Consider the following 22,867-nt stretch of genomic DNA (forward strand, 5'->3'; position numbering starts at 1 on the left):
TTCCACAATCAAGCCGCACCTTCGCTGCCACTCTGCCCACTGTACAGCCTGGCCTCCTGTGACAGTGGTCACTCCAGTGTCCCAGCCTAAGCCAAAATGCACAGCTACATCCATCCTGTAGGCTTGCTCACGCTGGGCCCTCCACTTGGCAAGCCTTATCTTCTCCTCCCCCATTATCCCACTCTTTCTAAGAAGACTTGATTCAAGGCTCGCTTCCCACACAGAGCCTTTGCCAACCACTTGGACTTTGCTCAGTTTTCAAATTGTGTTTCAAATGTTGACATCCTCGGAAAAAATGGTTCCACAGGATAGCAAGAGCACACATGGGGCTAAACAAAGCTACGTAGGTTTCCTTACTAGGCTTTTCAGGGCCTTTGATCACGAATACATGCTATGAATTTCCAAGACGGTAAGACTGTAAGGTATTATTGATTTATTGCTTTGTAGCTCCAAATTCACCCTTTTTGCCTGTTGTGAAATGGATCTAGGTCCTTTAAATATTTTTCCTTTGCCAGCTGGCAGCACGGTAAGCTTTGCCCGTAGAGGGGGCTGGAGGCAAGGGTTTGCTTCCAGGTTCCAGTGTGCTCACTCAGCAGCGGCGCCTGTGGCTTCCCCGGCGCTGAGCTCCTGGGGCACAGGCTCCAGCAGCTATCCCCGCACCCCATGTGCCTGTGGTGAGGTACTGCCCTGTGAACGGTTTTCTTTGGCACCCCAGAGGATGGATTTTCATCCAGTTCTAGAGGGTGATTTCTATCAAGTTCCTCTGGCATAACACCGCAACAACTCTGCCAAGAGAGACTCAGTGAGCTATGGTCACACCTTCTCACCTTCTAGATCCTGGGAGGAAAGGGTGCTCTTCTATCTCAGTATTCTATCTCAGCCTAGGAGTGGTAGCTGCCCCTTGTATCCGCTATTCCTATATTCTTTAAAATTCTCTTTACTTCTTACTAACCAAACCCTCATTATTCTAATTCCCTATTGTGATAGTAATTCTTTATATAAAACTTCTCTTGTTTAAACTACTATGTGGTTTCTCTCTCCTGGTTAGACCCAAAATTAACACATTAGTCATCTCCCTACACTCACTGGGCCATGGACCTCTATTTCCAAAAATAATCTCCAATATCTGGAGGAAAAAATATAGGACCACAGTATTCACAGTGACTTAGCTAAATCAACTCTTAACATACACAGACTTGCATATTCTCTAAATGTCCTGTGCATTTTGTTTCTCCACAACTGTAACATAAGCCCTTGAGGGGAAAATGCATATTTAACATTTCTTTTATATCCTTCTCAAGATGTCTACTGTTTGGCATAAGGTAAGCAACAGACAAATTCTTGTTGACCGACTACATAAAATAATAGGTCTAAGTGACAGTTTCCTCAAAAGTACAGCAGAGACCAAGACTAAACTTCGTGCCACTGTAACTTACCAGCCTGATGAGCTGTCGGTCCAGCCACCGGAGTACATCGGGCCCCTCCTCCGATTCCGCTCGGAACACTCCCAGCCGTGCCATCAAGACTGCTGCAGCCTCCTGGTCAAATGCTGCTTCTATGTGCCTGAGGTGACTCTGCGCATCTGCCCAACTGACAGTTCCAGAGTTAGTGCCAGGCTTACTTTCAGGAGAAACCAGAAAGCGAGCCCTCCATTAAGACAAAGAAACAGACATCCTGTTCTCTCATCTAAGACAACAAAGATTCAAACTGCATTGTCAGTAAGGAATCACAGGAGCTTTACATACATTTTCATTTACCCTCATGTGACCTCTGAAGGCTATAAGAACAAAAGAAAAATTATAGAGAACTTCCCAACGCTCCCCCTGACATGATGAAAGCAGATACCCCAAAGGTACCTAAGTCTCCAGCCAGTGTTCCTTGTTCTAGGTCAATCTTACAAAAATCTAAATGTTTACAAATTCACAAAGCAAGTTCCCAGCAATACCCATGGTAGAAAGAATTAGCACATATACAACTTTTCCAGACAAATAAAGCCACTATGAACAAAACTAAAACACAACAGATAGACCAGGAATAGATACGAGCAATGAACAATAATCATATCCAAAATACATAAAGAGCCCCTGCAAATCAATAAACAAGAAAAAGAAACAGGTTTTACAAACTGGGCAAAGGCTATCAAAGGAATACATATGGTCAATAAACATGAGAAGTACTCAACCCATTGATAAATGGGAAAATACATATAAGAGTAACAAACTGCTCCATATTTGCATGTTAAAGATTGACATATATCCATTATTAATGAGAAGACAGGACAGTCTCCTTACACTATTGGTAAGAATACAAATGAGCTTCTTAGGAGAGTAGTTTTGCAGTAACCAAATTTCCACTTCTATGCAGTGGCTGGAAAGAAACACTCATGTACACAAAGCCCTCAAAAATATGAATGCAGCACTGTTAGAAGGAAGATAGGACCTAACATGTTCTTTAATAGAGAAGTGGTACATCTCATCCATACCATTCAACACTATGCAGCCATTAAAATGAATGAGATAGAGGCTTATATGAATCAACGTGGAAGATGTTCTTGACATATTATTGAGAAAAGCTTCTGAACACATTAATGTAAGCCATACATGTATAAAATATATACATATAAATGCACAGAAATGGGATTCTGAAGTTAAGTGCCAGTATAGTAAGAGCATTTTACCTCTGTGGAGAGTGAGTAAAGAGACCTATTCCTTATATACTTAAGTGCTGCTTGAATCTTTTACAAGGAGAATATGTTTAAGGGTTACTTATCTGATAAACATAGTAATAAAAAACAAAAATAATTTTTTTTTTTGAGGAAGATTAGCCCTGAGCTAACATCTGCTGCCAATCCTCCTCTTTTTGCTGAGGAAGACTGGCCCTGAGCTAACATCCGTGCCCATCTTCCTCTACTTTATATGTGGGACGCCTACCACAGCATGGCTTGCCAAGCGATGCCATGACCACACCCGGGATCTGAACCAGTGAACCTCAGGCTGCCGAAGTGGAACGTGTGAACTTAACTGCTGAGCCACTGTGTGGGCCCCACAAAAATAATTTTTAATCAACTTATTCCTACTGAGACATAACTCTCCTGGGCAAGTGCCTGTAGGCCTAACTAGGTTAGCCAACAATGCCTCTTTCTCTTCCTCCTTCTCTGATCAAATGAGCCAGTGAGGATTGGTGAGAACTATTCAATGGAATTATAAAGTTTAAACTAACAGATGTTAAATTATCTCTTCATAGGAAAAACATCAGTCAGTGGCAACAGAAAGGAAACTGGGACTGCTCACTTTCGGGCCACGGTGGTCACGCGGATGCGTCTCTGGGTGCTGGAGTGTTGATACTGCGTGACAAACTGGATGGCACCTCTGCCTCCTTGGGGGATCGGGGCATTGTGCTGCAGGGCGAGAGGCCATACACATTATTACTATCACAGGCGTGAACTCAAACACAGTCACAGAGCCCACTGTACTCTTCCTAAAATGACTGACAGCCATGAAAGTAAGGTTCTTGATGCATTTTGAATGGTACACCTAAAATCTGGGCATTTCACTGTATGCAACTTTTTCCTCCAAGAAAAAGAATCATATTCAAAAAAATACTGACTCAAGTTAATAACGATATGCATACTAAAGTGTTTAGGAATGAAAGATACTGATGACTGGAATTTGCTTTGAAATGCATAAAAAATAAGATGGATTGATGGATAGATAGATACGTGACAAAGCAAATACAGAAAAATGTTAATCTAAGTGGTGGGTACATGGATAACTGTACAATTCTTTTAATTTTTCTCTGTTTAAATTTTTTTTAAATAAAATATTGAGGAAAGAACTGACATCTAAAAATTCACCAACATTATGATGGCTAGCAAAAGATACTACTCTTCTGATGAACTTATCAGTTTAATAATAAAGTGACGAAAGCAATTTGCTGTCTGACTCTGACCAAATCCTGGAAGGAATAAAAAATCATGCCAGACTGATATCAGGCCAAACACAAGCCAAAAGTGGCACCTGTTTGTGGAGAAAGAAACCAGAGACTACCAGATTGTAATAAATCAGAAAACACAACACTGAGACATGACTATTCATGAAGAAATCCAACTCACCTGATTGACTACTTCAAAGTAGATGCCGAGCGTAGATGTGGGATCCAGGCCACAGATTTTCCACTGACTCGTGCCACCGACACCAAGTTCCTAGGGGTGAGAATAGGAATTAAAAAAAAAAAAACTAAACTAAAAAGCTACTCCTGTGGTGAAGTGCTGATAAAAGTACTGGCTCTGAGAAGGGTAGGCTTAGAATATCCCATTCCAAATGAAAATTTTAAATTTCACTGCAAAAAGTGCAATTATGGACCAGAATAAAGTTTAACTTTTATTACAATACTTTAAAATTAAGCTTTTTATGTTGCACTCAGAGATCAACTTTCATTACATCACTGAGATCTCTCTCTCTCCATATACACACACACATATATACACACACCTGGTACATAACACTGAAGTCAACTGAAAGAATCAACTCACCGTTAAGGAAGAAATAAACAGTAGAAAAGAAAAAGAATTATCTGCTTAGCTTGAAAGTTTTATGCACTTCTTTCATCATTATTATTAGAACAAGACATAGCTACAGAACATTAGCTACTAAGCATGACTTTTTAATGCAATTCCTTTACTCAAAAGCTACATATAAATTCTTGGTAAGAGAACTGAGATTTTGGCGGTATGAAGGCTGGTTTTTATTGACTAGTCGAATGGCTCCAGTGAGATATATATGAGGTTCACAAAAATGTGAAGAGAATCACTGTTTTAACCATGACATGTAGAAGAAAAGGTGGCAGTTGTTAAAAATACCTAGAATCACCAAGAAGATTACTAGACTCTGAAACATACATTCTACCATTATAGAGATAGCAAGCATTACATATCTTAAAACACCTCATCAAAACGCAGAATACTGTGCTTAGAAAGTAATGTGGTTACGTATTACGAGAGTAACGCTATTTCTGCTATGTTACTCTGAATCCACCCAAACGGTACACTGTCAGCTGAGTACAGCTGACACCAGTCTGGTCTCTACAAAGCCACACCAGGAGCCTATGTACCTGGCCACAGAACTGGCAATCTCAGGAACGTGATGGTCAGAGGGGAAAGGGAAGATTCTTAGGTGAAATCACATAGCAGCTCTAAAGTGGAAAGTGGGGAGGACACTCTGTTTTACCAGTATTTCTTAAGCAAGATTGTGAGACGGATGGATTGGTAGGCGCTTACCTTTCCTCTTAGTGGTCCTTTCTAAAAGAAGCAGATAACATCTGCCGGAAGGTCAAGAACCTCTATGACAAACCTTGCTAAAACACTCCTTATCCTAAATTACAGCAGTCCCCACTTATCCATGGTTTCAGCTACCTATGGTCAACCTCAGTCCAAAATTATTAAATGGGAAATTGCAGAAAAAAACAATTCTTAAGCTTTAAATTACACACTGTTCTGAGCAGTGTGATGAAATCTTGTGCCATGCTGCTCTGTCCCACTTGGGATGTGACTCATCCCTTTACCCAGCGTTATCCACACTGTAGACGCTCCCCACCCACTAGTCACTTAGTAGCCATCTCAGTTATCAAACCGACTGTTGCAGTACTGCAGCACTTGTGTTCAAGTAACCCTTATTTTACCTAATAATGGCCCCAAAGTGCAAGAGTAGTGATGCTGGCAACTCAGATACGCCAAACAGAAGCCATAAAGTGCTTCCCTTAAGTGAAAAGGTGGAATTCTTGACTTAAACAAGGAAATAAAAAACTCATATGCTGAGGCTGCTAAGATCTATGGTAAGAATGAATCTTCTATTCGTGAAATTGTGAAGGAGAAAGAAATTTGTCCTAGTTTTGCTGTTGCACCTCAAACATGCATGTATAGAACAAAACATAGTAATATATTGGGTTCGGTACTAGCCTCAGTTTCAGGCATCCACTGGGGGTCTTGGAACGTACCCCTCACAGATAAGGGGGGACTACTGTCGTTTCCCCCATTTATCTACTTTCCCAGAATTTACCAGCCCTGGAAGCTCAAAGTCCCTTTCCTTTGTCTTATCACTTTTCTACAAATTTATTGTTCTTCTGTTAAGATGCTACATAACCTGAAGTTCTAATCACCCCTTTGAGTTACTTATCACTGAGAATGTATGAGCGATGTATATATGCATGATGTATTTGTTAATAAACTTCTGTTTGTTTTTCTCTTGTTAACCTGTCTTTTGTCAGTCTAATTTGAAGGGCCCTAGCCAATGACACTAAGATGAGTAGAAGAAAAAGAAAATTTTTCATCCCCTATAGCACCAATGCCCAACTGTGGCCACAAACCCTCCAGAGCCACAAAAGTACACACTCACTAATACACAAACCCCTTACATAAGCATTTACCCTGACTTTATCAGAGGAACCGTAAAGATAGAATTAGGAAATCACCATTTTACAATCCCTAATGAAATATACTGATTCAAGTAAGGATGACCCATGGATGCTAAAACCATCAGGTGAAAGGCTGTTGGCAAACAAGATATTCACATTGTGCTACAATCTCGTTCAACAGCTTTCTTACTAACAGCAAAAAGGAAAAGTGCCCTTATAATGGGAGGATCAGGGGCAGTCATCACCATCACCACACAATCTAACTCAGTACCTCTAACACAGGATGACCAGACAGCATTGCCTTTTGATCAAACACAGCATGACGAACACAGATCACTCAGGAAGTATGGTGGACAGAAAGGTTTAACCTGAATCTCATCACTAATCTAACTTCCACTTCACAGGAATATAGGGAAGTAGAAACAAGTTAAACACAAATGCAATGCTAGTTAGAGTGGGGATAAAACAGCCAGAAAGGGCATTTGGGGAGAAATTAGGGAAAGAATATGACTAGATATTAGAAAATTATTGTTTTTTTTAGGTTTGATGATAATGTCATGGTAGGAGAACATCCTTATTTTTAGAAGATGCATATGGAAACACTGAAAGACAAAGTGTCACGACGTCTACAACATGTTTTCAAAGCTTCTGCAAACATATGATAAAGCCAATATGGCAAACAGATGGTAATCAGATAAAGCAAATGTGGCAAGAAAAGAGGACAGAGCAATTGTGATAAAATGTTAAGTATTCACTCTAAATGGTGGGTATGTAGGAATCCATTACACTCTTCCTTAAACTTCTCTGTATGTTTGAAGATTCTACTCTCCTCTGCCTAAAAATTTCATGGTTGATCCGTACCAGATCCTAGAACAGCTAACCAGTTTGTACTAATTAAAAAAATTATCTTCTTAGGCAGATTTTAAGTCTTATGGAAAATATTTTGAACAGGGAAGCCTTCCAAAGCCCTGCCAGGAAATAGGAGTAGGAGTTCCTTAGTACACTGGGGTAATGAGTGACTCATCAGATGCACTTTGAGGCAGCAACCTGCCTCACCCCTGACCCAGGGGATTATACGAATATTCTCTCAAATCACCTTGCCTCTGATAAGTTCAACAAAAGTTTAATCAAAGTAGTCATTAAGTGAATGTGCATTGCTGATGAAGATGTGAAAGATGAAATCTCGTGTGGGCTTCAATTGTGCCAGGATCTGTTCTGTTTTACCAGAACTAACTCGTTTAATCCTCCCAGTAGTGCTATAAAGTAAGGTACTGTGACGACCTCCATTCCCAGCTAAAGACATTATATCTCAGAGTGATTAAATACCTTGTCCAGGCCACGTGGCTAGCAGTGGCAGAACCACACCCTGAATCCACCTCTGGTTCCACAGTCCACCTGCTCATTGAACATGACAATGAGGGAAGGACTATGATAATCCGAGCCCAGAGCCACCCTGGACAGGCCCTACAGGACCACACTATTTGTCTCCTGGCAGCTCAAGTATAATCAGAGGAAGTGGGCCATCAGCAAAGCCACCTCACCACCCACTGATAACTAAACTTCGTTCACATATCCTCAAAGAACACAGACGTCCGCATACACAACAGTGTCATCTACTGCCCAACCAACTCAAAATTGTCTCTGAGAAGTGAGACAAAGCTATCACCCTTAAGGGTAATAAGAACACAGGTTTATTACTGAAGGATTTTGCTGAATGCCTGCCTTGTGCTGAACAGAATGCCTTGTGGCTCACTGCCACAGCAATACAAGCAGGGTAGTGGGGTCAGGGGAACCTGTACTCAAACTCCTCTATGTCAGCTCTGACCTTGAGCAAGATACTCAACCTTTCTGAGCCTCAGGTTTCTCCTCTCTGACCATTTAGATAGATGGACAGATAGAAATGACACCACATCTCAGAGTTATGGTCCCATTAGTAAGAGTTAGCCCTTCTCCCCTCACCACAGACATATCCTGAGACGTGACACAATACAAGGTCTTCCCATTCTGACATTCCTAACAGGTTAAATCCCTGGGCATAGCAGGTGAGGGGATGGAGGAGTTTTTCTTACATTTTCTGACACACACGGTCCTTTCACATTCAGAGATACACAAGGACCAATGGCTCCTGCAATCTTCAGTTCCCGAGAGGTCTACAACAGAGTTAGATAAGAGGATAAAGTTAAAAATCACTGAGACCCACCCTCTCATGAAGGATACGAATAAAACTCAAAGAAAAACGACAGCGTTATCATTCCACGAAGAGAAAATCGTATGGATGAAAGTACACAAATACTCTTACAAGCTTTTCCAGGGCCACTGTGAACTGAATAACACTTAAATAAAACCCTCCTTTAGAACGTGCATTATCTTTGTTCCAATGATGATGCAGCATTTTCAACTTTCTCAACTCTGAAATTTACACATAGAAGATAACAATTTTACCAACAATACTACATTCTTTTCCAATCCCATGCACCCAGTCACAATTACCTATAATTTCTAATCAGTGATTATACTGCTCTGTATTGTTTCAAAAATACTTAATTCATGAACTCCAACATAAGGACAAAGCCAACATACTTAGATTTTAAAATCTGAATCCACTTTAGCAAGGTCTGTTCCTCTTCATCTTTTTAAAAAGAATCTCAAACATTTGAGAATGTTGTTTAAAGTTTAACCTAGATGAGCTAATGATTATCTCTAATTCTCAAAGTAATAATTCCAATCATATTTTCTAATGGCCCCTTTTAATATTTTCTCAAGGACTCAAAATCAAGTGTATAGAGCTATTAGTCCCTACGTGGAAAAACAAAACCCAAACTCGCAATGCTGCACTACTCCGGAATGCTCTGGCTAGTCTGCAGGCAGGCACTAAATATAAACCATGGTTCTGTGAATGCGTGGCCGATATCAATGGCTGGGTGGACGCTCCACACTGTGTGGCTGCCTCTTTGCTCGGCCCACCACCCCTTCTAAGGCCTGCTGTCCTAGAGCAGGGCAGAGCAGAGGCTGCAGGGGAACCAGACAACTCTCTGTTTAGAACATTAATAAATATACAGGTCATCTTTGAGAAGCAACAGAAAGAATACACTTTGTTGGAATATTTTGCTGGGAACCTTTTAATTTGCCTTTAGATGCCTGTGTCCAGCAGGCTGAAGGTTCTGAAAACCTGACGACTAAATAAGTACAAACAGTATTCTTCTACTGAAGCTTTAGAAATCTACAGTACCTTTACTTCCAAAGTAGCACCAAATGCCATTCGGAAATTCCCATTAAAATCTTTACTGAAAATTCTTTGGAATGTCTGTTTGAAGAGAGAAGTGTTGAAAGAATCTCCCATCACCATGTGGCCTCTATGAAATAAAAAAGGAAAAAGAAAGTGAACGTTTCAGATGACTGAAAGTCATTCAGATGCTTCCTCAGTATTCACGAACAATAACTTAGAGAACAAGAGACCATGTCCATAAAGGTGCTGTTGACTGACTTAAATGGAAAACAAGTTCAATTTGTACTTAGGAAAGAGTATTTTTAAAACATTAAACACAGAAGACTGTGAAACTTCTATATTTTGATCACTGTGGTGGTTATATAAATCTATAGAGACGAAATCTCAAAGAACCATATATACAACATATAAAAAAAAGAGTGCATGTAAAAACAGGTGAAATCCAAGTAAGGTCTGTAATATCGTTAACTGTATAATACCAATGTCAATTTCCTGGATTTGACATTGTACTATATTTCTGTAAGATGTTACCACTGGGAGTCGGTAGATGAGGAGTATGGATGGGCCTCTTTGTACTATTTTCGCAATTTCTTGTGAATCTATAATTATTTCAAAAAAAACCCCCAAAACCAAAAAACCTTTTACCAATAAACCCATAGATTTAAAGGTGATCTACTGAGAAAATGCTTGCCAACTCCTCTCACATGTTATTTGGTATGGGAAAATACCCAGGCCTGTGGGAAATCCTTTTCAGGTTAATTCACTGTCTCAAAACATTGAATCTTTGGCTCTGCATGAATTATTTATTCTAGTTTATGAATATCTATATTCATCCCTGTTTTGAGGTCAGAGAAAAATACTGTTCAAAATTTCAGCATTTCACATATTTGGGCAGATGAGCACAGCTTGATACAAGTTATGTATCCAGCCACTGATCATCAAACAGGATCTCAGAATTGGGAAGAACACAAGAAAGATCATCTGATCGAGCTCTCTGAGTGCCTGACGCCTCCAGAGACACAGATGGCTATCTGGCCCCAAATACCCACCATTCCCACTTTCCTTAGTCATGGGTCCATGGTTTCCTGGAATAAGGATTCTATTTCTCAGCCTGCTTTGCATGTAGCTGTGTGACTCAGCTTTGCCTTTTGGGAATGGCCTTTGTGATTTGTGGGGGGGCATCCGTTTTTAAAAAATTTTATTGAGTTTATGATAGTTTACAACCTTGTGAAATTTCGGTTGTACATTATTGTTTGTAAGTCGTGGTGTAGGCGCACCACTTCACCCTTTGTGCCCACCCTCCACCCCTCCTTTCCCCTGGTAGCCACTCATCTGTTCTCTTTGTCTACATGTTTAACTTCCACATATGAGTGGAGTCATACAGATTGTCTTTCTCTATCTGGCTTATTTCACTTAACATAATTCCCTCAAGGTTCATCCATGTTGTTGTGAATGGGATGATCTTATCCTTTTTTATGGCCGAGTAGTATTCCATTATATATATTTTTATTTTTATTCATTATATAGTATTCTTTTTATGGCTGAGCAGTATTCCATTATATATAGATATAGATATAGATATAGATATGCCATATCTTCTTTACCCAAGCATCAGTTGATGGGCACTTAGGTTGCTTCCACGTCGTGGCTATTGTAAATAATGCTGCAATGAAACAGGGATGCATGGGACTTTTGGAATTGCTGACTTCAAGTTCTTTGGATAGATACCAATAGTGGGATGGCTGGGTCATATGGTATCTCTATTTTTAATTTTTTGAGAAATCTCCATACTGTTTTCCATAGTGGCTGCATCAGTTTGCATTCCCATCAACAGTGTATGAGGGTTCCTTTTTCTCCACAATCTCTCCAACATTTGTCACTTTTTGTTTTGGTTATTTTTGCCATTCTAATGGGTGTAAGGTGATATCTTAGCGTAGTTTTGATTTGCATTTCCCTGATGATCAGTGATGAGGAGCATCTTTTCATGTGTCTATTGGCTATCCGTATATCTTCTTTGGAGAAATGTGTGTTCATGTCCCCTGCCCATTTTTGGATCAGGTTGTTTGATTTTTTTTTTTGTTGAGCTGTGTGAGTTCTTTATATATTATGGAGATTAACCTTTTGATGGATAAATAACTTGTAAATATTTTTTCCCAACTAGTGGGTTGTTTTTTTGTTTCAATCCTGTTTTCCCTTGCCTTGAAGAAGCTCTTTAGTCTGATGAAGGCCTATTTGCTTATTCTTTCTATTGTTTCCCTTGTCTGAGAAGCCATGGTGTCTGAAAAGATCCTTTTAATACTGATGTCAAAGAGTGTACTGCCTATATTCTCTTCCAGAAGTCTTATGGTTTCAGATCTCACCTTTAGGTCTTTGATCCATTTTGAGTTTATTTTTGTGAATGGTGAAAAAGAATGGTCAATTTTCATTCTTTTACATGTGGCTTTCCAAGTTTCCCAGCACCATTTGTTGAAAAGACTTTCTTTTCTCCATTGTATGCCCTCAGCTCCTTTGTCAAATATTAGCTGTCCATAGATGTGTGGTTTTATTTCTGGGCTTTCAATTCTGTTCCATTGATCTGTGCACCTGTTTTTGTACCAATACCATGCTGTTTTGATTACTGTAGTTTCATAGTATGCTTTGAAGTCAGGGACTGTGATGCCTCCAGCTTTGTTGTTCTTTCTCAGGACTGCTTTAGCAATTCGGGGTCTTTTGTTGCCTCATATGAATTTTAGGATTCTTTGTTCTATTTCTGTAAAGAATGTCACTGGGATTCTGATTGCGATTGCATTGAATCTGTAGATTGCTTTAGGTAGTATGGACATTTTAACTATGTTTATTCTTCCAATCCATGTGCATGGAAGGTCTTTCCATCTCTTTATGTCGTCATCAATATCTTTCAGGAAAGTCTTGTAGTTTTCGTTGCATAGGCCTTTCACTTCCTTAGTTAAATTCACCCCAAGGTATTTTATTCTTTTTGTTGCGATTGTGTTTGATGGTATTGTGTTCATGAGTTCTTTTTCTGTTAGTTTGTTATTAGAGTATAGAAATGCCAACGATTTATGTAAGTTGATTTCATACCCTGCAACTTTGCCATAGTTGTTGATTATTTCTAAAAGTTTTCCAATGGATTCTCTGGGGTTTTCTATATATAAGATCATGTCGTCTGCAAACAGCAAGAGCTTCACTTCTTTTCTCCCTATTTAGATTCCTTTTATTCCTTTCTCTTGCCTAATTGCTCTGGCAAAACTTCCAGTACTATGTTGAATAAGAGTGGTGACAGAGGGCATCCTTGTCTTGTTCCTGTTTTCAGGGGGATGGTGCTCAATTTTTGCCCATTGAGTATGATGTTGGCTGTGGGTTTGCCATATATGGCCTTTATTATGTTGAGGTAATTTCCTTCTATCCCCATTTTGTTTAGAGTTTTTATCATAAATGGCTGTTGGATCTTGTCAAATGCTTTCTCTGCATCTATTGAGATGATCATGCGGTTTTTATTTCTCAATTTGTTGATGTGGTGTATCATGTTGATTGATCTGCAGATGCTGAACCATCCCTGTGGGGGGGGGGGCATTCTTATGCAAAGGGGCATATCCTTCTCAGACCCTTCCTCCTTCCTCCTTCCTCCTTCCTGCTGCTATGACATAGCTAGAGCCAGCAACCAATGTGAACCAAAGCTGGCACAGCAAGGTCAAGGAAGCAGCACGGGTGGAGCTTCAGCTCCTGATGATGACAAAATCAATATACCGGCCCTGGCTGCCTACCTCTAATGAGAGAAAGAAACCTGTTTTGGGATTTCTATCACATTCACATAAACCTATCCTGACTCACACCCACCCTCTACAACATACCTGCCAGGTTATCATCCTGATTAGACTTGAACTCCTCCAGCATCTGAAGCTTACGCCCTCTAGAGGCAGTCCATTCGATGCTTGGACAGTGCTGACTGTTACGATAGGCCGTCCTTTATACTCAGTGAAATTCTGTTTCCCAGCAGCTTTCACCACTGGTTCTAGTTCTGCCCTTTGGTCACATACAGAACAAATTTGATTCCTTCTCCAGAGAACAGGCCTTCAATTGCAAAATATAGTTCTCACACCCATCTGTCTTCAGTGTAATATCTTCCAGACCCTTCAATCATTCTCCATATGACATAGTTTCAAGTACTCTCCACTACTCTTACTGCTCCCCTTTGAACATCCCCAGTTCATCTATACATCCTTTTAAGCTGAAATGCTCAGAGCAGAACATGATATAATCTGCTAAGGTGTGACTAGCACCAAGGAAACCAAGACTATGATCTTCTTGGAAGATAATCGACTCCTGTAACACAGCTTAGGATTATCTTGTCTTTGCTGGAATTCATCCCAAACAGCTGGCTCACCTTTAGGTATCAACTAAAACCTCTGAAGTCTGCTTCTGGTAATGTTACTGCTAAAACTCTTCCCTCATATCATATTTGTGCAACAGGTGATATGACCATAATAGTAAGTCATTCAGGAGTCAAAGACCTCACTAAAAATCTGATGGAAGTGATGGTCCCTCTCCACAGAGGAAAGATACACACACACAAACTCAGGCATATAAACTTGGGAATGTTCAGAAATACACTAAAGCTGTTCTGTTGATGCTCCAAGACAAGAATTCCTAGAGGGCAGTGATAGGAGTTCACCTTATTAAACGAGGCTCACGGATATAGCTATGTGAGCATCACTGGGACTCTCTCACCTAAGACGTCTGTTGCTCTCCAGGACAGTTTCAGGTGACGTGGGTTCTATCTTCTACCCTCCCCTCCTTTACTCAGTGAGGACCAGCAGCACCACCTGGGAGCTTGTTAGAAACTCAGAATCTCAGGCCCATCCCACAGCTCTCTACCAGTGCTTCTTACACTGTTCTGCGCATATAAATCACCTGGGATTTTGTTCAGATGCAAGTTTTGATTCAACAGGTCTAGGGTTAGGCTCAAGATGCTTGTTTCTAACAAGCTCTCACACGAGGCTGACGCTGCCTGTGCTCGGCCACACTTTGAGCACTGAAGGTCCACAACAGTGGTTCTCAAGCTCTGCTCCATTAAACGCTCAAGGAACTTTAAAAAATATGGATGCCCAGGCCACATCCCATGCTAATTAAATCAGAATCTCTGGGAACAAGACCCAAAGCAAGGGGAGTTTTTAAAGTTCCCTGGGTGATTCTGACGTGTAGCTGGCTTCAGACCATGGCTGCACATCAGTGGTTCTCACACTTTCACATGCAACAGAATCCCTCAGAGAGCTTGTTAAAACTGACTGAAAGGCTGTACCCTCAGAGCTTCTGATTGAGGAGGCCTGGGGCGAGGCCCAAGGATGTACATTTCCAATAGGCCCCATGAGTCCCAAAGGTTCCTGGCCAGGTGCCACTGCACTTTTGAGAACCACCACTCTACATGATGACATGTGCTCACAACACAGACTTAGGCTCTAAGCACACCCCGCAATGCACCCTCCAGCCTGAGTGTCTGCTCAGTGTTAGTTATGACGTATGGTCACTAAACCAGGGAAAGAGTCCCAAGTTGCTCTGGCATTCAGACCTTATTTCCCCCCTTCTCACAAGGAAGTGCTGTGCTGAAGGCCACATACTCCATGCTTGCTTTCTTTCTTGCCCTGGTATCTCTAACAATTCTAAAGAAGAAATGAAGTTACTCTAATAGGACTTGTTCATACTGAACCCTTGGGATCTCCTGCTAATCACTGCTTCCTCCTCCCAGAGGCCCACACACCCACCCCAGAGACTGAAGCCACAACCTGGAGCTATGTGAAAGCTTATCTAAGTCAGCCTTTCCCATTCCAATGGTTCCATCACCCATTTCTCTTTCCTTAACACTCTCACTTTTCCCAGGTGTTCGCTGTCAACATACCCAGTAAGATTTGCACAACACTTCATCTCCAAAAGTCCAGTCTGATCAAGGGCACAAGCATAAATATCAATGCAGTGACCATTTGTAGCAGCTCGATTAGCAAGCATCTCATAGTGCTGTGAAGAGAGAATAACTATCTTCATGAAACAGCAACATCATTCACTACGTATAAATCACTATATAAAAAAATGTAATCAAATACAGGAATATGGAGACAGTTTTCTCTATAACATCCAAATAAAATAAAAATACGATTTTCAATCTCAAAACACTGTTAGCAGTTTTAAGGCCATCCACTCTAAGGTCTCAGAGCTGGGACAGAAATTTAACAGCAGCCAAGATGTGGAAGGTCAAGCAAGAGCAACTTGCTGACTAGGAAGCATGGCCTCAGCAAAGCAGCTGTCACTCCAGAGCACCTTAACCCAGCACTGGGATACCACAACTGCAGCCTGTATCCAGGAGCACCTACCTTGGTCGCCTTTTTCATGAAACGTGCATTATCTTTCTCAATATCATGCCAGGAACGAATAGGGACCTTTAATTCATCTCCAACAACCATGCCAGGCCCTTGGGTGGGGGGACCCCCGGTAAACAACATAATCCTGGCTCCTGTGTTTGGAAAAGTGCCCTAAAACAGTAAATGGCAGCATTTTAGAAACATATAGCCCACCCCAAGTATGCCTCCATTTCCCTAAAGAAATACTCCAAACATGAGTTCTCTTGAGCTGTTCTGAATACTGATGATACCACAAAACAACACAAATGACGATACAGAGGAGAAGCCCAAGGATTTTGTATACCTTTTTCTTTTTGCTGAGGAAGACTGGCCCTGAGCTAACATCTGTTGCCAATCTTCCTCTATTTTGTACGTGGGCTGCCACAACAGCATGGTCACAGATGAGTGGTATACCTCTGTGCCTGGGACCCAGACCCAGGCCACTGAAGTGGAGTGCACCAAACTTAACCACTAGGCCACAGGGCCAGCCCCTGCACACTTTTATTAATTTACTGTGTGTACTTCCCATTGCCCTAATGCCTTGTTTCTCATGAAAACATCTGGTATTTTCAAAACATTGAGGGGCTCCTTCAATGTGGATAATAATAATGACTGAACCATTCGCTGCTAAATTAACAGCTGACTTAGATCACAGTTGATTTTCAAACAAAGCCAACAAACACAACTTCTGAGAGCAAGTTTGCATGGTTTGAGAGGTTCCGGTAAATTCTGAGTTACCTCCAACAAGCCGACAGCAATGGACAAAGCAACACCAGTGGATCGCAAAGGCCTCTTCCCCTGAGTTACGGGCCACGGGTCCCTCTGCAGCTCCCCAAGCAGATCAGTGAGGTTCATGTCAATCTTCTGAATGGGCTGCAGAAACCTGCATAGTTTTGAATGGACATATCAATCCTGGTTTATAAAGTACTCTGGTCTTTAGACCTGGGTGACACATACTTACTACTCTTCAAAATAATTATTCAGAGTAGAAAAAACTTGCAATTTTTTTCTTCAAAGTTATCTCTAACTAGAAACAGAAAACAACTCAAACCAATTTTATTCAGGAACATAATTTAAAGCCTGATATATAGCAATTTATATACATAGCACAGAAAAAATAAATTTAAACAGGAGCAAATCAGTTTAATTAAATTTTAAGCAGCAAAGAAATCCTAAAGACATGCCTAATGTGAACCCAGTCCATGTAAGGTTCACGTATGTGGACAACCTTCATCACTCTCAAGACACTCAGTTTGTGTTTCTTTTTTTTTTTTTAAAGACTTTATTTTTCCTTCTTCTCCCCAAAGCCCCCCTGGTACGCAGTTGTATATTTTTAGCTGTAGGTCCTTCTAGTTGCGGCATGTGGGATGCTGCCTCAGCATGGCCTGATGAGTGGTGCCATGTCCGTACCCAGGATCCAAACCAGTGAACCCTAGGCCACTGCAGCGGAGCGCACAAACTTAACCACTCAGCCATGGGGCCGGCCCCATCAGTTTGTTTCTTTTGAGCCTTAGGAGTAATACAGAGACAAACGCGAGCTTCTCATCAGAGTAAGCGGCTGTCCCCAGAATGTGAGGCAATGCATTTTATCATGTCTGCCAACTGTCAATCTGATCCTGGAACAGCCCCAGCCACTCAAAGGCTGAGTGTAATAAGCACCTGGTCTCAGGTTTGTTTGAGGACACTCAACAGACCCCTTTTCGGTGTTCCCAGTTTTATTTAAGAATCAGAGAGGACAACAGCAATGTGTAAGAGAGAGGAATGATTGAGTACAGTTGTCTCAAAATCCTTGTGGTAACAAAACGCTCACAGGAAAAACATCCTGAGCAAATCTGCCACAAGTATATATACCATTTGGTTATAAATTTTAAATATCTACTGATGGCTTAGGTGCATTATTGAACATTAAATATTGCTTAAGCTTAATCATTTAGTTTTTTCTCTAAAAACAAGAAAATAAAAGTTCCGGGAGTTTTCTTCCGTCACTCCAGCGGACTGCCCTGCATGCCCACCACTGTAGGTGTAATACTCTCTGTCAGTGCTCACCTGCTTGAAACAAAAGGGTGCTCCTGTGGTCGTGCTTGCTGCATGGGCATGGCAGGCGTGGTCAGGCCCAGCATATCCTAAAAAGACCAGAAACACTCATTTCCCATAATACTAAAAGTCAATGACTAACTAACTTTTAAGAAACACCCTTGCTCCTACTTGTGTACAACCAAGGCACGAACCTGTATTTGCTTTGCAGTTAAATCCTTGGTCCCTCGGAAGACAAAACTTTTGGAGATTCCTTCACAGCTGAGTTCGTGAACCTGAACCATCCTCCCAAACGTGATCAAACCCACCAGAGCATCTGGAGGAAGGAGACTCAGAGACATCTGCAGGGATTCTTTGAGTGCTTGAAGGTCATCTTCCTCTAGGCACGTGTCGACCACATAGAGGAAGATCAGAGGGGACTGAGGGCCTCGCTTTATGCAAAGAAAAACAGCATAATGATCAGTATACAAATAGATACAACCAGTTCTTTTTAAAGCAAATCAGGTATGTAAATAAGTCTGCATCCATATTTACTGTCAGGGGATAAGGACCTCTAAACAAAGCTCTGCTGACCTCATTAAATGACAGTTTCTATTAAAACAAACTAAACATAAAAACTATCTGTATCAATGGGCCAGCCCCGTGGCCGAGTGGCTGGGTTCACGCACTCCGCTTCAGCGGCCCGGGGTTTCACTAGTTTTGAATCCTGGGTGCAGACATGGCGCCGCTTGTCAGGCCATGCTGAGGCAGCGTCCCACATGCCACAACTGGAAGGACTCACAACTAAGAATACACAACTATGTACTGGGGGGTTTGGGAGAAAAAGGAAAAAAATTTTAAAAATCTTAAAAAAAAAGTTTATTAAAAAAACTATCTGTACCTGACAATTTACTCTACATTTCTGAATGTCTTCTATACACCAGACATTGTTCCAAGTCTGAACTGAATCAGTGCTCCCTTTTTTGGTAGCCTTCTATCAAGACCTGAAAGCAAGGCGAGCAAGTGCACATTCACCATAACCAAATGTTCAGGATCCTGCTGCCCACACAGCTTTAAATAGCCCAGACAGGTAAGAGACACAGGAGGCAAAGCATTTCAAGAGAAACTCAGTATTTAATGCTGCTCATTAGATGCAGGACAAACAAGTTACCTGTATCACATACTCAATTGTAGAAAACTGGGGCATCAATTCAGCAGGCTGATTCACCTCAGATATGCCTGTATAAGCGGGAGGAAACTGAAAAGACAAAAAAGCAATGATTTATTAGGGCTAAAAGATACTTACATTATACCTTTTCCATTTATAAAAATAGCTAACGACCATACATTTATTCTGGAAGCACAAAATAGAGAATACGTTACTAAAACATAAAAATCAAAATTTTAAATTTATAACCCTGCCTTATATTTATATTACGTTTTAACTTTTTAAAATGCAGTTTTAGGTTACGTTGTAACTTCTAAATGATTAAGAAAACGCACTATTAAAACCATGTCTTGGGGCTGGCCTGGTGGCATAGTGGTTAAGTTTGCGCCCTCTGCATCAGTAGCCCAGGGTTTGTAGTTCAGATCCTGGGCACTAACCTACACACCTACACACCGCTCATTAAGCCATGCTGTGGCAGTGTCCCACATACAAAGTAGAGGAAGACTGACACAAATGTTAGCTCAGGGCCAATCTTCCTCACCAAACAAACAAAAATAACAAAACCATTTCCTTTTTTTTTTTCCCCCAAAGATTGGCACCTGAGCTAACAACTGTTCCCAATCTTTTTTTTTTTTGGTCTGCTTTTTCTCCCCAAATTCCCCCAGGATATAGTTGTATATTTTAGTTGTGGGTCCTTCTAGTTGTGGCAAGTGGGATGCCATGTCAACGTGGCCTGACAAATGGTGCCATGTCCATGCCCAGGATCTGAACCAGTGAAACCCAGGGCTGCAGAAGCGGAGTGCACGAACTTAACCACTTGGCCATGGGGCCGGCCTCACAAAACCATTCCTTAAGCATTGCCCTGCAAATTAAGGGCTGATGTTTTAGCTGTCTCATTAACAGTCTATGTGGAAAAATAAAGCTTTTACTTTGGTTTATTATTTTAGCTGTTATCAATAAAGTAACACACATTCATTATAGAAAAATTGGCAAGTACAGGAAAATTAAGAAAAAAGGAAGAAAAAACCCTTACAGTCCTATCACCTAGAGGCAACTACTGTCAACATCTTGGCTTAGTTCCTTCCAGATTTTTTCTACTTAAGCACAGCTGAGATCATCCTGTATATACAATAGTATGACCTGCTTTTTCTGCTTAACATGTCATAGGTGTTTTCTTTTGTTTTTAACTCTCTGCAAACATTTTAAATGCACAGCTTATAGGTTGACTTTTTCCCCCAATTTTTTTTATTGTGGTAAAATACATATAAATTTTACCATCTTAATCTTTTTTCAGTGTACAGTTCAGGGGTCTTAAATACATTCATGTTGTGCAAGTGTCTCCATCATCTGCCTCCAGAACTCTTCGTCTTGCAAAACTGAAACCCTGAACCTATTCAACCACAACTCCCCATTATCCCCTCTCTCAACCCCTGGCAACCACAATTTTACTTTCTGACTCCATGAATTTGACTACTCCAAGTACCTTATAAAAGTGGAATCATACAGTATTTGTCTTCAGTGACTAGCATAATGTCCTCAAGATTCATCCACGCTGTAGCATATGTCAGAATTTCCTTCCATTTTAAGGCTGATTATCTCACTGTATGTATATACCACATTTTGCTTACCCATATATACATCAATAGACACTTGGGTTGCTTCCACATTTTAGCTATTGTGAATAATGCTGCTATGAACATGGGTGTACAAGTATCTTTTCAAGACTGTTTTCAATTCTTTCGGGTATACTCAGAAGTGGAATTGCTGGATCACATGGTAATTCTAGTTTTAATTTTTGAGGAAACATCATACTGTTTTCCACAACGGCTGTACCATTTTACACTCCTACCAACAGTGCACAAGGGTTCCAATCTCCACATCCTTACCAACAACTTGCTATTTTCTGTTTTTTTGATAGTAGCCATGCTAATGAGTGTGAGGCGGTATCTCACTATAGTTTTGATTTGCACTTCCCTAATAACTAATGATGCTGAGCATCTTTTCATGTTCTTATCAGTCATCTGTATATCTTCTTTGGAGAAATATCTATTCAAATTCTTTGCCCAGTTTTGAATTGGGTTGTTTGTTCTAATTGTTGACTTTTAGGACTTCTCTATATTATGGATATTAATCCCTTATTAGAGATACGACTTGCAAATATTTTCACCCATTCTGTGGGTCACCTTTTTACTCTGTTGACAATGTCTTTTGATGCCTTAGAATTTTCATAATAAATTATATCAAACACCGACATCAATTCTGAATGTAACAGGGTACAGAAATGTTTTTAAGACTTGAATGTACTCCTGAATCTCCCAGGGATAAATCTTGAGTGTTACTTGCTTATAGTTTCCAATCCTGCTTTATCTCCCCAAATCGCCCCCGGTACATAGTTGTATATCTTAGTTGCAGGCCCTTCCAGTTGTGGCATGTGGGACGCTGCCACAATGTGGCCTGACAAGCGGTGCCTTTTCCACGCCCAGGATCTGAACCGGCGAAACCCTGGGCCACCGCAGTGGAGTGGGTGAACTTAATCACTCGGCCACGGGGCCAGCCCCTCCAATCTTATAGTTTGTCATCAACTGTACACTGGACTCTTCATCACTGGACTTATTAGGTGCTGTATCTGAGAATGAGACTGTTAACTGCAATTATGAGTAAATAAATGCATGCTGTTAATACCCTAAGATCTGCCACAGCACTGTATATTATGTTGGGCACAATTAACTTTTTTTCTAACAAACAGCTTTAAAGAAGTATAGTTTATATATCATAAATTCACCCATTTTAAATGTACAATTCAATGATTTTTAGTAAATGTACAGAGTTGTGCAATGATCACCACAATCCAGTTTCACATTTGCATTAGAGGTACACTACATTTTAAAGAGAAGTCTCATCATTTGTGAGCTCCTTCTAGCTCAGCAGTTTTAAAAAGTTTTAAATCAAAAGAAGCTCAACACTGATACCTGGATCCTAAAAATCAGAAAAGTCAGAAAATGAAAATTCAGTAATGTACACCATCCAATTAGAATAAACTGAAGTCAAATGAAATATATGTTTTCTCAGGTAAGATATTCACTCCCCACAGAGAAGCTGAAAGAAAAGGAAATTCTATGTCCCCTCCACAGCAAACGACAAGGACTCAAATAATGAAACCAAGTCACTGTCGAAAAGAAAAACGCCAATGTTCAACGTTCAATATTATGCTTAACAAAACCTATCCCCTTGAGTTCAGCAGAAACTGCTGACTGCCAGGGCAGACACAACTTCAACCTCACTGAAGTTTTTTCAGAGTAGTACAACTAAAATGAAACACAGAAAATACTTTTTGAAATAATTCACATACCTGATTTCTTTGGAAACAGAAATTACAGGCCCAAAGTTTTGCTCGATAATCAACCTGACTGTGAGAAAGAGAAATATTACAACTAGGTGTTATTTTTACTTTTAAGGTAGAAAGCACTCAAATGTAAACGTCAAGTTCAGTAAATCACACAGATATGTGTTGTGCGTGTGTGTGCATGGATAAAGGTGTATAAAACGTTCACTATGGTTTGAGTTCTGGCTGCTAAGGACACGAAAAGTTTCCTTCAAACAGTGGCAATAAGGAATTATTAAATCCTTTCACTCTTTCCAATTTCCTAGATAATATTTTAAATTTCC

The 22,867-nt window shown here is 40.5% G+C and overlaps 1 protein-coding gene across 1 annotated transcript in view; it reads right to left on the minus strand.

Moving 5' to 3' along the window:
• The window catches only part of SEC23B (SEC23 homolog B, COPII coat complex component), a 43,188-nt gene that overhangs the window by 16,722 nt on the left and 3,599 nt on the right, over positions 1-22,867 (minus strand). The window contains exons 3-14 of the mRNA XM_014855883.3: positions 22,551-22,608; positions 19,205-19,291; positions 18,249-18,485; positions 18,067-18,143; positions 16,759-16,903; positions 15,994-16,152; positions 15,525-15,640; positions 9,638-9,761; positions 8,478-8,558; positions 4,112-4,201; positions 3,291-3,397; positions 1,437-1,590 (exon numbers count right to left, since the gene is read on the minus strand). Of these exons, the coding sequence (XP_014711369.1) occupies positions 1,437-1,590; positions 3,291-3,397; positions 4,112-4,201; positions 8,478-8,558; positions 9,638-9,761; positions 15,525-15,640; positions 15,994-16,152; positions 16,759-16,903; positions 18,067-18,143; positions 18,249-18,485; positions 19,205-19,291; positions 22,551-22,608 (1,435 nt within the window). The remainder of the gene's footprint in view (positions 1-1,436; positions 1,591-3,290; positions 3,398-4,111; positions 4,202-8,477; positions 8,559-9,637; positions 9,762-15,524; positions 15,641-15,993; positions 16,153-16,758; positions 16,904-18,066; positions 18,144-18,248; positions 18,486-19,204; positions 19,292-22,550; positions 22,609-22,867) is intronic.

This window comes from Equus asinus, chromosome 15, assembly GCF_041296235.1.
Source record: "Equus asinus isolate D_3611 breed Donkey chromosome 15, EquAss-T2T_v2, whole genome shotgun sequence".
Lineage (NCBI taxonomy): Eukaryota > Metazoa > Chordata > Mammalia > Perissodactyla > Equidae > Equus > Equus asinus.